The 14,404-nt window shown below is 39.7% G+C and overlaps 1 protein-coding gene across 3 annotated transcripts in view; it reads left to right on the top strand.

Moving 5' to 3' along the window:
* Positions 1-14,404, top strand: part of LOC105292712 (serpin B7-like) — a 77,530-nt gene that overhangs the window by 59,442 nt on the left and 3,684 nt on the right. Inside the window, exons 2-6 of one of the 3 annotated variants that reach the window (XM_011361050.1) lie at positions 3,108-3,158; positions 3,913-4,029; positions 8,486-8,603; positions 10,749-10,891; positions 13,475-13,621. In XM_011361050.1, the coding sequence (XP_011359352.1) occupies positions 3,108-3,158; positions 3,913-4,029; positions 8,486-8,603; positions 10,749-10,891; positions 13,475-13,621 (576 nt within the window). The remainder of the gene's footprint in view (positions 1-3,107; positions 3,159-3,912; positions 4,030-8,485; positions 8,604-10,748; positions 10,892-13,474; positions 13,622-14,404) is intronic. The other 2 variants (XM_011361051.1, XM_023531176.1) reach the window with 2 other exon arrangements.

Below are 14,404 nucleotides of genomic sequence, written 5' to 3'. Positions count from 1 at the left end.
GGGTGAAGAGGGCATGGAGCTCACGGCATTTGTTTCTCGGCTGGAACACAACAGAGATAGTTCTCGAACTGCAGCTTTGGCTTTTTTCCTCGGTGCTGTGGTTCTTGAAGTGTGTTTCCCAGACCGGCTGTGTCGGCATTACCTGGAGGAGAACTTGCTAGAAATACAAAGGCTTGAGCTCCCAACTAACCTACTGAATCACACACCCTGGGGATGGAGCCCAGTGAACTGCGTTTTATTAAACTCTGCAGGTGCACACAAAGTTTGAGAACCACTGCCTGAGTAGATAAGAAGGAGAAAGAAGAGCTCTGAGGAGATACCAGTGAGGTCCTAGTTTAAACAGTAGTGACCTGGGCACAACCACTACCTGCAGAAAGTGCTAACACACTCTCGTAGAGTGCCCTGAGCCTGGCCGCACAGGAAAGTGAAATGGTCACGCTTTCTCTCCTTTCTCTTAGGAATGTGTCATTGAAACTCAGTAGCAAGAAAGACAGTGGGTCCAGACAGGACCTAGAGGCCATTGCCATCCCTTGCTGCCCACCGATTCCTTCGTTATGTTAGTTCATGAATGAATACAAGAGGAAGCTTGTTCTGTTATAACCTTTGACATCTAAGTACTTTTCGAAGATTATTTGTGTAGATAATTTAAGCTAGAATAATTCTTTTCTCTCCCTAGCTTTCTCTCTCTGAATATATGTAGCTGGGGAGTAACCATAGAGTCTAAGAATACCATTTTTCCAAGTGCTGGAGTGATTCACAACCCCAGTGCAGTGAACACATCACTTTAATGGGGTGATAGTAACAGCCAACCTCTCAGAACTTCATGTGTCAGGCTTTGGGATAAGCTGTACAGATATCTTATTAGATACAATAACACAGAAGCAGGGAAGATTACCCTGATTTTATGCATGGATTGCCATGCCATCTCTGTGCTGGTAATGGCAGAGCTGCAATTCAAACTCAGGGTGATCTTCTAAAGCGGGATTTCTTAACCACAATCCTACTGACATTTTGGGCCAGATAATTGGGCCTAAAACAAAGGTTTAGAAGGGCTGTTCTGTGCATTGTATGTAGGAGGTTTAGCAGCACCCCTGGGCTCTTCCCACGAGGTACCATCAGCACACCTCTCCACAGTTGTGACAATCAAACATGTCTCCAGCCACCGCCATATATCCCCCAGGGGTCAGAATCAAACCCCAGTTGAGAACCATTTGCCTGAAAACTACCAAAAGGAAATGAAATCCAAAGAACATTATTGCAGAGCCCCAGTTATTTTGAAGTTAGTATTTTGATAAATAAATATATAAAGGCTTTGGAAAAAGTCTAGCAACTAATAAGAATGTATCCGTTCATTAATAAAAATACATAATATTTTAGAACCAGATGAGGCCACTTGGCATCATGGAAACAGAACACTGGTCTGGGAGTTGGAAGATTAAATCCAAATTCTGGCCTTGGGAAAATGAGTTTATCTTTGTGGGCCTCGGTGTCCTTACCTGCAAACCTAGGGGGTCGATTTGATGAAATCCAATTTTAAAAAAATAGCTTAAAGCTTGTTCCTATTCAGTATGTTAGATAATGGTGTTTAGACTCTGCACCTGAGACGAAAAGTGGGTCTTTAACACAACAGAAGACACAGGTGTTTCTTATTGTGCAATTTCAGGTCGGGGACATTCTCTGGTTGTTGTCTTATTCATCTGCTGGTGTCTCCTTGCCCCTCAGGAGCCGGAGGAGCGGGGCTCAGCCACTCAGGGGAGATGGGTCACAGTGAATCCAAACAGCTGCCAGTCTGCTGGGGTCCCTTCTGTCATGGTCACTGCCCCATCAGTGCCTTTCAGGGGTCACTTTTGATAACCCTTGCTATTTTAACCGCCTATAAGAAATATGCAAGAAAAATGGCAACTATAGACACAAAAACATTCACATAATTTATTTGTACAAATTTTCAGTCCTCTGCAAAATACCTTCTTGGAAATACGTTTTCAGCCCTGCCCACCCCGTCCCTGTTAGCGTCTCATTGCCATACCTAACACTTGGCACTGTTGGTCACACATGTGTATTTTAGATAAATCCACTCCTAATCGATTCGGTTAAAATTTATGGCATCCATCTTTATGTTCCTTTTAAGCATAACCATAGACCAACAGCTTTTATTTATTTATTTTTTTTGATGCTCAAATGGTCACAGTTGGGCCAGTACAAATCCCTTTAAACTTTTCCTTTTAAAAAAAATCCTTCCAGATGACTCTCAAATATCTTTGCTTACTGACAATAAGGTGTTCTAGACCAGATAGAGTGCAATAGAAAATCAATAGTTGATTTTGAATTGCAGGTCCGCCATTACGAGCACAGAGATGGCATGGCAACCCATCCACAAAATCAGGATAATCTTATCTACTTCTGTGTTAATCTGAGTATAGAATAAGATACCTGTAGAGCTTATCTCAAAGCCTGCATAGTAACGATTATTAGAATAACGAGGTCGTGAGACCCATACTGGAAAAGAAAAACCTAAAACTGCTTCATTTCAAATAATTGCAAGATCATAAATTATATCTCTCAAGTCCCAATTTAGCTTCATCCTTCGGATTTCCTAGAGAGTCAATAAACTCTTCTCCCCTTTATGCCTCGGCGCCCCCCTAGTCAGCCCTGATCTTGCGTCCCACTTAATTAAACAAAGTTTTTATTTTTTATTTGACCCTTTTCCATCCTTGTCCAGGTTTAATCAGTAAGAAATTATTAAATTGCTCCCAAGAAGGAGTAAACTAAAATAAACACATTTCATTTGCAGCCACTTGATTGATTTATTAACTCTTCCGGTTTGTGATCCTGTTCCTAAGGAACTGTCCGTTTTAACCAAGTCAGTAGGGTAGCTGCATGTTTCTTTCCTGCCCTATGTGCACACGCACATGCACACACACACACACACACACATACACATGCACACACACACACACACACACACACACATGCACACACACACACACACACACGAACACATGCACACGCACACACACGCACCGAAGTCTCCGAGCCTTGCTTCGCCTCCCCAGGCCCCTTCTCGTTCAGCGTGGCGTGCTAACTGCTGTCCTTGTCCCCGTGTGCAGGTGCTTCACTTCAACGCTGTCTCAGGACATGGAAACTCCTCGAATGCTCAGGTAAAAACACTTTCTTTTAGGAAAAGAGACCGTGAGACTAAATTTAGAAAAACAACTGTCTCGCTTACATATTTAATGCTGCTGTCCATCCTTTTAAGGCAAAGGAACATGTCTCATCAGACCTCCGCACTGTGGATACCTCGAATACAACTTTTGATAATTTACTTGTTAATGATCAATTTACTGATATTTTACTTGCGTGTCGGCCGGATTTTGGCAAGATAGTGTGGAATTAAATGTTTTGCTTTTGTCTTTGATATTCACGGCCAACTTAACAATTGTAAAATAAATTATTTAGTACACATATGAGGCAAATTTTTTATCTTCTGTTAATAATTTTATTCTAAGGTTCATTTTTTAAAATAATGTATTTAGAAAGATATTTTTATTGATTGATTGATTTAAAGTTTTTTCTTTTTTGAAAATTTTATTTTAAATTTTAAAAAGTTAGACATTTATACAATCCATAAATTGATCTCCCACTTACTTTAACATCCATCCGGCACTACGCAAACCATTACAGTAATATCGACTATACACCCTTAATTATTTATTTTAGTAAATCTTTTAACTAATTTTGATCACGGACATTATTATGAGAAAGAGTAAAAAATGATTGATGTATGTGGCCTTGTTTGCTGCTTTTATGGTGTTATTATTTTTCAATTCTCCTATACATGTTTTATGTCCTGTGTAAGAGTATGCATATCTTTGCAGTCCAAGAATAAATTTTTATAAATCTTTTTAATAACAGCAAGGAATCCAATCTCAACTGAAAAGATTTCTCTCCAACATAAACACATTCCACAAGGACTACGATCTCAGCATTGCCAATGGTCTTTTCGTGGAAAAAGGGTTTGACATTCATCGGGTAAGTTCTGCCTCCTGTCTTAGAAGGTTGTTGCTCTTCTGACCTCAGTCTGGTTCCATCCGGCATCTGAGCAAAGGCTTGCATCTTCCTACCGAGCCATTCAAGGTGATTGCTTTTTCTTGTTGCTGCTCATTGTCTCCCCAGGAGTCTTCAAAGTAGCATCACCCGTTTTCAAAGTGCGACTTTATTTTACCTGAGTGATTCACATATTCGGGGTCACTAGACAAACGGGCTCCAAGACAGAAGAGAATTTGTGCCCTGGCAGTGATGTGGAGCTGTAATTGGGGCGGGAGGAGCAGACAGCCCATTAGGATTGTCCACTGGCAGCAGAGGACAAAGTCTGTCCCTTTTTCCTGTGAACTCTGTGTCTGCTGGGATAATTTTGGGACTCTCCAGTACTGAGTTCACCTCCTTTTTTCCTCAGCTATGCCCTTTATTCTCTCCTTCTAACACTAACTTACTTAACCTTTCAGTAAGGTCGTTTATAAAAGAGTTCCTGGTAAGAGGCACATCCGGATAAGGCCAGCACTGGCAAAGGACCAGCTCAGACTTGACACAGAGGTGGGGAATGGGTTCTTCTGGGGTCAGCAGACTAAATTTTAGGGTTACTCTGTGGTGTTTGTATTACGAATTCATTCATCATAGCATTCTGCTTACCCAAAGACCAGTGAGACTCAGGATGCACTCTATATGCTGTGATGCTCAACCCACGCATCACCATGACAACCAGAAGCTGGTTAGTGCTATTCGAACAGACACAATGGCCATGATTCTCTGGGAATGTTTTTTCCTTCCTTTTAATTTTCCATTTCTCAACTATAAAAGTCTGGGCTCATATTCACTTGCATCTTTCCAGCTCCTTCTGTTCCGCCCAACCATTATTGTGTCCTCTGTCTGTCACCTACTCAAATTCTTAGCTCCTTTCCAGCACCACTCCCAAATCCTTTGGCATCCTGACAATTATGAAGCATTAGGCCACTTTGTTTATAAGTCTTCCTAAAAGGATCCTACACAAGCGTTACAGGGGGCTTTCCCCCCGTATGTTCAACTTCACATTTTGTGTCCCTATTCCCACGTGTGCTGCGGTATCCCCGAGCGACTGTTCACCCTCTTAAATTGGAAGTAGGTGTGTCTGCCATCACGCTACTATTCATAGCGGAGCTCCGTGTTCTGGCGCTCCGTATTTGCACGGAGCTGTGTACTCAGAAGCACAGTAAAGGCGAGATCTGATCAAGGACATGGAAAGTGGAGACATTGAGAGTTCGGTGACTTGAAGAAGGTGAAGATGCTGGCAGTGAAGTTTATAAAGCAGTTGATTCTTACAAAAGCTGTGCACTTTATCTTCATTAAATGTGTAGGAAACTGAAGGTTAGCGTGTAGAATGCAAACGATGGACTTCATCCAGGTGTTTTAAATGTAACTAGGCTCTTTCCACTACACCCTGATGATCGTTAGATATTTTCAAAAGCGAGAAATGAGTAGCATAGTCTAAGGATCATGATACCATCATGGCGCTTTGATTAGTGAAAGTGATTTATTCTTTAATTTAAAAAAAGGAAAAGAGAAAATTTGTTTCTTGGTCACAAGATGGGGAACTATCAGTTAGCCAGTTAGCCCCCATTCCTTATAGTAACACACAGGATCAAAAATCTTTAATTCAACAACTCAACCAGGCGACTGCCAAGATGCAGACCACAGAGAAGAGTATCATCCAGGCCACTGAATGCAGAGGGCAGTGCCCGACTTCTGGTGGGAAGACGAGAGGACTATGGCCAATAAGAACACAAGAACTGTTAGAGGAGTATTCTTTCCCAATCTGAAATCCTGCAGGACTGCGTGTAATCAAGAGGCCTCCATAACGACTGAATCACATATTCATTTTTAAAGGCATTTGTCTATAATAAAAAGAGCTCCGGTTTAAGAGTCGAGTTTACCTGCGGCCCAACTCTGTCACTTTATTGCTCTGAGTCCTTCAATAATCCGTTGATATGTCTGGACTTCAGTTTCGTTGTTGATAAAATGAGAGAATTATTCTAAATAGTCTCTATGGCTCTAAACCTTTATGGTTTAACTTGTAATTTTGAATCTTCGATATGCGTTGACAATGAAAATTATGCATAGTATTGCTGTGGCAGCTAAAACTAAAGTGCCACCAATGTAACACTTTCATTCAATATTCGACAACCATTTCCTGAGCACTGACCAAGTGCAAAGAGCCATAAAAGACACGGTGGGGATGCAGAGATGAGTAAGGAATTCAGTCTTGGCTTACTATTCAAAAACCAATAAATACAATTCACTACATTGAGAAATTAAAGGAGAAAGAACTTAATATCGATTCAATAGATGCAGAAAACAAAATTCTTACAACCCAGAAAGGAAATTTGCTGCATAAAATATTCTTGGTAAATACCAAATGTTTTTGTTCTAACACCGGGAAAGACAAGGAAGTTTTCTGTAACATTTCTGTAAACATTTTACTGGAGTCATAAATAATACAAACATTGAACTGGAGGTCACAGACAGGAAGAAAATGATGTAAAATGTGTTTGGATTGGGGAGGAGGAAATAAAACCATTATTGTTCATAGATCACAATTGTGTATGTAGAAAACCTAAAAAGATTTTGTAAATCGATTATTAGATTTAATAGTGAGCTTAGCAAAGTTAACATATAAACTTATTTAAAATAAAAAATAGTAACATCCACAGGGTCATTCTAAAACATCAACTACTTAGGAATAAATCTAATGAAAGTTGTTCACGAAACAAAAAGTTGCTAAGAGAAATTAAAGAAGAGTTTAAAAACAAAGGAAACATTTTGTTTAGGACTAGAACACTTAATATTATAAATCTTGAATTGACATTTTTGCAAAAGAACATCTTTAAAGGGCCAGTAGACATATGGACAGTCAATCTCAATAGTTTTATTCTTTGTCATTTACATTTCCTTTAAGGGACATGAGTGACAGTGTTTGAAGAAAATTGGCAAGACATACTAGCTGGACTAAACAAATATATGCATCACATACACACATACACACACACACACAGACACACACAAAAGCAAATTCTTGATGGCCCAAAGCTCTTCTAGAATTTCCTGGAAGTGTTGACACCTTACACTTATGAACTTCCCTGGCCAGGGACTGGTTCTTAAAACTACTCTTTGTAACCATTGTCAGAGTGGGTGGGTGGACGAATAGAAAAACACAAAGAGGAAATCACAGTAGGAAATCTTGAATTGACAGTTTTACAAAAGAACATATTTAAATGGCCAGTAGACATACGGACAGTCAATCAGGAGATGAAAAGAGCCTTATTCACGGAGATTACACAAAAATTGCAGAGATAACCTCATCCTGCAAGCAGACAGTGGATAACTAACCAATCTTCATTATTAAGGTTGAAAATTCTATAAAATTTATCAGGATACATACCTTCTGACAATACATATGATTCGTAATGAATCTTATTTTCTCCAATTATGAAAATTTTCCCCTCAAAATGTGTATGTGTGTATTTGTTGTATTGCTGCCATATTGATAGATTGCCACGATTTCTTTTTATTAAAAATAATAAATATCTCCTGAGCACCTATTATGTGCAAGGCAATGTACCAGGTGGTGAGAATACAATAATGAGTAGCGTGTATATGATCTTGACTTCACGAAATTTACTGTCTTGTGAGGGGCTCAGGAAATTTCAAATGTAAGTAAGATGCAGCATGATAACAGCTGGTCAGAAAATGAAAGTGATTGAACTGTTAGAGGACACAGGAGGGGCCCAGGGCAGACGTCTTTCAAGGGGAGGCCTCTATGCTTGGAACTAGAAAACGAGTAAGGCATGACCATAACTATGGGACATTCCAGGTAGAAGGCATGCTGTTAACAAGCCTCCGGGGTGAGGACACATGGCCCTTCTGAGGAGCTCTCAGTAGTTGGGATGGCTAGAGGGCAGAGGATGAGGGGAAGGTGGCTAGAAATGAGGGAGGTGGTGGGCAGATCAGCAGAGCCTTGCAGGCCAGGTCCAGGCATCTGGGCTTTATCGTAAGCAGCCTTGAAGGGTGGTCAGCAGGAAGGGGAATTACATTAGCAAGTTAGACTAGTTAGGAAGCTGTTGAAGTATTTATGGTGAGAAAACAGTGGTAAAACCAAGGGGGTGGGTATTACCCATAATCTCTGTTCGTCCCCTCGATCCATTTCAGATAAATTTAAGTTACCCCGTGTGCTTGCTATGCAAATTCAGTTTCAAGTTCTCCAGCTTCCCTTCCAGACGTATTTTCATATTTCCAGCCATGTTTCCTCATCTTTGAGGTAGGAGTGAGACTTTGAGTAAGGTAGTGAGAATAAAAAGACAAATTCAAGAATATATTTCTTATATGTTTAGTCAGTGGTGATTTGTAAATACAAGAACTGCATATTATTTATAGAGATGTATATTATTTATATTTACAGGACTATATCGAGTGTGCCGAAAAATTATACAATGCCAAAGTGGAACCTGTTGACTTTACAAACGCTTTAGGAGAAACCAGAAGTGACATTAATAAATGGATCGAAAATAAGACCAATGGTGAGTGTGATACCCAATTTATCTGAAAGATTTGTCAGTTATATGCGAATATTGAGAACTGTCAACTTTAAAGCTAAGACTCTTTTGTACATATAAGACTCTTAATTCGAAGTAATGATTGCTGTTATTTAAAACTGCTTTTGTGTTTGTCTGCAGTAGTTTCAAGGAATCTTAATAATTTGAGTGCTTTATACTTTACGGAAGTCTTGTTTATTACATTATATTTTTTGATTGGAAGATAATGTGAGACAAATAGATTTTATTATGGCCATTTCATGACCTAGTGACGAGTTAAGGTAATTTACTCAGTTATCCTCAATATCTCATACCTGGTTAGTGAGCAAGGAAGGCTAAGAGTAGTTTATAGGACATTATTTTTATTCTAAAGATCAATCCGATATTTTACTGTTCCTTCTTGGACTGAAGAATCTTGTTAAAATGATGACATCTCACTGTCTGAGAAATATATTTTCATATTGTTGCTTTTTCTTAAGGTTGCGTAGTTTGTCTTTAAGAATGCTTTTTATTTATCGAAATAATACATGTGGCACAGGTAGTACCTTCAGGAAAAAGTACATCTCTTTATTAGTAAGTCTCTTTCACATCCTAATGAATTACAGCTAATGTTCTGGTTTCGTACAAAACAAATAAGGAAATCTATTAATTGTTGCTTTGTAATCAGCGAATTCCAAAGCTAACCATTTCTTTACCTAAGGCTTAGCCTCGATTTATGCTTTGAACAGCGTATGTGTATTTGCTGAGTCTGGCGCTGTGTTAGAAATATGAGATGTGCTTTGTACTGTTGAATGCAAACATTCAATAGCCCACAATTAGTTCTGTTCATTGCATCATTAGGAGGTTACTTTGATAATTCGCCACTACATATTTCAAATATGCTATTCATAAATCAAGAGAAACTGAAATTACTTTTGTAATAACTGAATGGGATTCTATTTAGTGTTTAGCATTTGATGATATCAGATTACTGATATCTTTCCCTATTTAGACAAGTTATTTATTTCTGTTCTTTCCCTTTTCATGCAAATCTATATATAAGTATTCTCATTTTGATAAGCACATGTACTCATTACTTGTCCGGGGGAACATTTCAAATTATGCCAATGTTCCAACAAACCCACCCAAGTGGCATCATCGCCCTCATCCTCCTCTACCAGAACCATCCTTTCGAAAGGCAAATCTGATCTATCATGACTATGCCCTTTCTTGTCTTCCAATGGATCCTGAACGATAATTTTCCACTGCTTTCAGGAGAATCTGAAATTCTTCCCAGACATTCAAGGGCTCTTCATTATCTGGCCCGGGCCTCCAGCCACTCCAGCTTTGCTCTTTCTACAGCATCAGAATGAGTTAGGGATTCCCAAATACACTCTGCTCTTCCAGGCATCTACGTCTTCGAATAAATAGTCCCGACTTTACGTAAGCTCTCCTTGTCCCCCAGCTTGCCCTCTGCTCAAGCAGGTGGCCCAGACAGAGATGAGTGCATCTAAGCTGTGATCCCGCAGCACACCGAGCACATGGCCGTCACACCAGGATGCCACAACTGCGTGTGGTTGTTGCCCGCGCGCCCCGCCCGCCCCCTGTTCTGGAGTGTGAACCCAGTGACTGCATAGGCCGTGCCTTTCGCTGCTGTGATCCAAGTATCCAGAATAGCGCAGAGCATTGAGCAAAATCTCATGAATGTGGAAGGAAGGGAGGACTTAGATCTTTCGAGAGAATGGGTTAAATTATATTTGCACTGCTGTGGCCTCGTCTATGAGATAAAGGCAATTCGGTGCCCCCGAGCAGGGAGAGGATCTGGGAACTGTCCTCCTGGATGGAAATCCTGTTGCCAGGTTTCCTCGTCGTGCGACTTTGTACAATTTACCTAACTTTCTTCGCTCCAGTGTCTCCAACAGGAACCGGAAACAATCACAGTGCCTGCCTCACAGGGATTTTGTGAGGATTAAATTGAATATTGCACAGAAAGTGTTTAGAAAGTGCTGGACAGAGTAATTGCTCGCAGATTACTACTAATATTATTAGTATTATATGGGATAAGGAAAATATGCTTCTCTCACCTTTAAATTTTTAAAATTTAAATTAAATTTAAATTAACGTTTTTTTCCTCAATCTATTTTTCAAAAGGCAAAATCAAGAACGTCGTTCTTGAAAGCAGCATAAGCTCATCCGCCGTGATGTTGCTGGTGAATGCTGTATACTTCAAGGGCAAGTGGGAGTCAGCCTTCATCAAGAAAGAAACCATAAATTGCCGTTTCAAATCTCCCAAGGTATGGAAATCTATTTAACTTAGATGTTTGTTGTTGTTGTTTTGCCCATATTATTATTTTTTTACAGAAATTGTGGTATTTATGTAGACAAATGCTGGGTTCGTCATTTCTTTACTCATTTAATCTACTGTATTAACAACACTCTATAAAATAAACTTTCTATTTTTCTGCTAATGCAGGTTATGGAACACAACTGGAGGTGTCTTGTAAACTGATATTTCTTAAAATTTATTTGAAATTGAGAAAAGTAATATAATAGGAATTTATTTTAAGATAGTTTAGTAAGTGGCTTAGGTGAATAAAATATGAAAGAAAGTTTTTTTTTTTGTGATTCTCACTGTGGGGTTCACAGTCAGAGTCACTTAATATCAATAATTTTTCCTGAGTAAAAGCAAAGATATGTTTCCTTTTACAATGAAGAAAGTTATGTTTAATAAAATTATGCATTTTCAAGTATTGGTTATATTTGTTTCTTTATTGATATAAACGACCTTAACCAATCTTTATAAAACGTGTTCTCGTTTTTTTTTTTTTACCAATTTGTACACAATAATCTTAGTATAGTAGAAACATCAAAGGCCTTTGAGTCAGAAACACTGCATTGAGGTCCTTGCCCTGCCTCACAGAAGCCGCCTTATCTTAGGCAAGTCAACCACTATAGACCTCCTCACAAATGAACTAAAGTGATTCCATTAGTTCATCTCCAGTGTTCAAATGTTCAATCTTCTACGTTGAGATAGAGAAATTCAGGTTTAATTTTTAAGCTTAGCTTTATTTTTCAAGTGGAAAATGCTATCGAAATGTTCTTTATGCATTTTCCCATATCGGAAGTTTAAGACACAGGAGTGCTAAATGCTGATAGAAATCAAAGATCACTGGATGAGTGAGGAGATGGGGAGAGAAGGCCACTGAGGCAGGCTGTATCCACGGGTACGGCTGGAGGAAGGTATTTGGGAGGCATTTGAGAGGAAGGAGGCTTGAGTAGAACATCGACTAGCACGACCCTTAGGCTGGCTGCAGTGACTGCCCCCTGCAGCCCGCATGGAGAGCAGCCAGCCCAGCCTCGTGTCCATGACTGCAGGGTCATAAGGAGAGCCTTGCAAAGCAAGTTTATAATGCAGTGTCTCTATAGGAACAAAGAGAGCAGTGTGGAAATATTTCAAAATTTGTAGATGAAAAATATATAATAAATCTTAATAAAAGGCAGCCTGTCTTGAAAGACATTATCTGTACAGTCCCAACAGGAAGGCTATTAGGAAGTACTAGAATTTTAGTGATGGGGCTGCATGGTGAGAACAAAGTCTGGAAGTGAGGTCTTGCTCCCCACTCTTTCCTTCGATGCCTCCCCCAGTAGATTGCATTTGTTGGTTCTTTTCCTTCAATGAAGATACACCATGCCTGTCTCCTGCATGGTTCGTTGGTTTTTATTTTTGGTCCTAAAGCAGTTTTTACTTAATTATTAATACATGATAACTGTTTAAAATTATCTCCCTGTTTGTACTGTATTCTTTATAATATAGCTATAATATATAGCTTCTAATAGGCCGTGGAATCTACATCATTGATGACAGTTTGGGTTCCATCACTTTAAAAACTGGTGAGGTGACCTCTTTGCTTCGAAGTCTTGTTTCAGTCTTTTTCCATCACGTCTCAGCTGTGTGACTCCTCCCTTGCCCTAATATGGAAATGCCACATCCTGGCTGTGACATGCCAGCCCCTGCCTGTACCGGGATTAGTTCGGCTGATCTGTCTCACTAGCCAGGGACCCGTTTTCCTCCATGGCCCCAGGAGTGTTCTTTCTGAGGTTCGAACTCTCAGTCAAAAAGGATATCCTTTCCAGGGGGAGAAGGGCCTTTGGTTCCAGCACAAATGATGGTCTCTTCTCCCCATGAAGAACTTTCTGTACATATTTTATGACAGGAAAGATGACAGGTTGGCAGAATCACGATACCTTTTAGGAAAAAGATGGTTTATTACACCTCTGTGGTGTTTCCAGGTCTACAAACAGTATCCTCAAGGTTAAAGCTACTGTGTTTCCCCAGGTTAATTTGAGGGAAAATCAAATATTTTGCAGGAATTAAAAAATTTTTTTACAAGACCTCATTCTTAAATTCTGTAATTTTTATGGGCCTAGTCTCTATTTTACTTCTGATAAGTGAAAACATTTATAGCATGGATTTTTAATTGTAATGCTATTTAATAATGGTTAATTACTTATTATATAGACATTTTCGAATAAAGCACTAAGTGCAAGGCAGTGTTTCAGGTGCGAGATTCAATAATTCTCATAATCCTTATAATAATCATATGCAGTAGAGACCACTGTTACCCATTCAATGGAGGAGGAAATGGAGACCCAGGGAAATAACTCGCCCAAGGCCACACAGCTGGGGAGTTTTAAACTCAAGCAGTTAAAGTCTGTGCTTTAACCGTTAAGATGTGCACCTATGTAACCACTATTGGTAACATGTCAGAAAAAAAATGGGATCAACTGAACAAAAACCGAAACATCCTTCTTACTGCACTCGGTCAATAAGTAAAATAAGGTGGGCTTATTAAAATTTTTTGTGACTTGACTTTCAGTGTCCCGGGAAACCAGTCGCCCTGATGTATCAAGAACGAAAGTTCAATTTGTCTGTCATTCAGGACCCATATATGCAAATTCTTGAACTCAAATATCATGGTGGCATAAGCATGTATGTGATGCTGCCTGAGAGTGACCTCTCCCAGGTAAGTTAACCACTGCCCCTTTTACTACTGGGAAAGACTTTTAGGGTGCTGTTAGTGATGTGTTCACCCATCAACTCTAAGATTTCAAGTTGTTGGAATATTAGAGACTTACCCACTTATCCATTCATTTGACAAATATTTAAGGAGTATTTACTATGTGCCAGGCATTGTTATAGATGTCGAGATTGCCTCACCTCAGTTTAGCATAATTTTAGTTAAACAACTGTAAAATTGGAACCCTCTCAAATCTCAGCTATGGTGGGGAGAGGGCATGAGTTTAGATCTTCTTTGCCCTTCTTGGCGATGAAAACTGTCTTTCATGTATTATTGAAATGTTGATAGACTAAGCATCTTCAGGCAGGGATGATATGGAGTTTTGAAGTCCTAGCCCTTTGAGAATTAAAATGTGTGGTCTCACTCTGTGCTGCTGTGTGTCTAGGGAAAACAGAGGTTAGAGGCTTCCCTGTGACTGATGTAGCAAAAGCAATAGATCAGCACAGAGCAGGAGACAGTCGGTGGTGGCCATGGGAGCCAGATGTCATCACTATATCTCAGATCCTGATATTTTTTTAACCCCCTGTCCTCTTCCCCACCCTGTGAATTTGGCCACCTGAGTCTGCAGCCTGCAGTCCCAGAAGCCTAGATCTCATTTCCTTTTTCCGTTCTTCCAATCAAAAGGACTATTTGTTGAGCCCTACTATGTGCCAAGCTGGCCATGTGCTCTGCGCTTCATTTATATTATCTCGTTTGACATGAACAGCAAGCGAAATGTCACCAAGTTGG

This window comes from Pteropus vampyrus, unplaced genomic scaffold (assembly GCF_000151845.1).
Source record: "Pteropus vampyrus isolate Shadow unplaced genomic scaffold, Pvam_2.0 Scaffold62, whole genome shotgun sequence".
Classification (NCBI taxonomy): Eukaryota; Metazoa; Chordata; class Mammalia; order Chiroptera; family Pteropodidae; genus Pteropus; species Pteropus vampyrus.
This window is presented reverse-complemented; position numbering and strand designations above follow the sequence as displayed.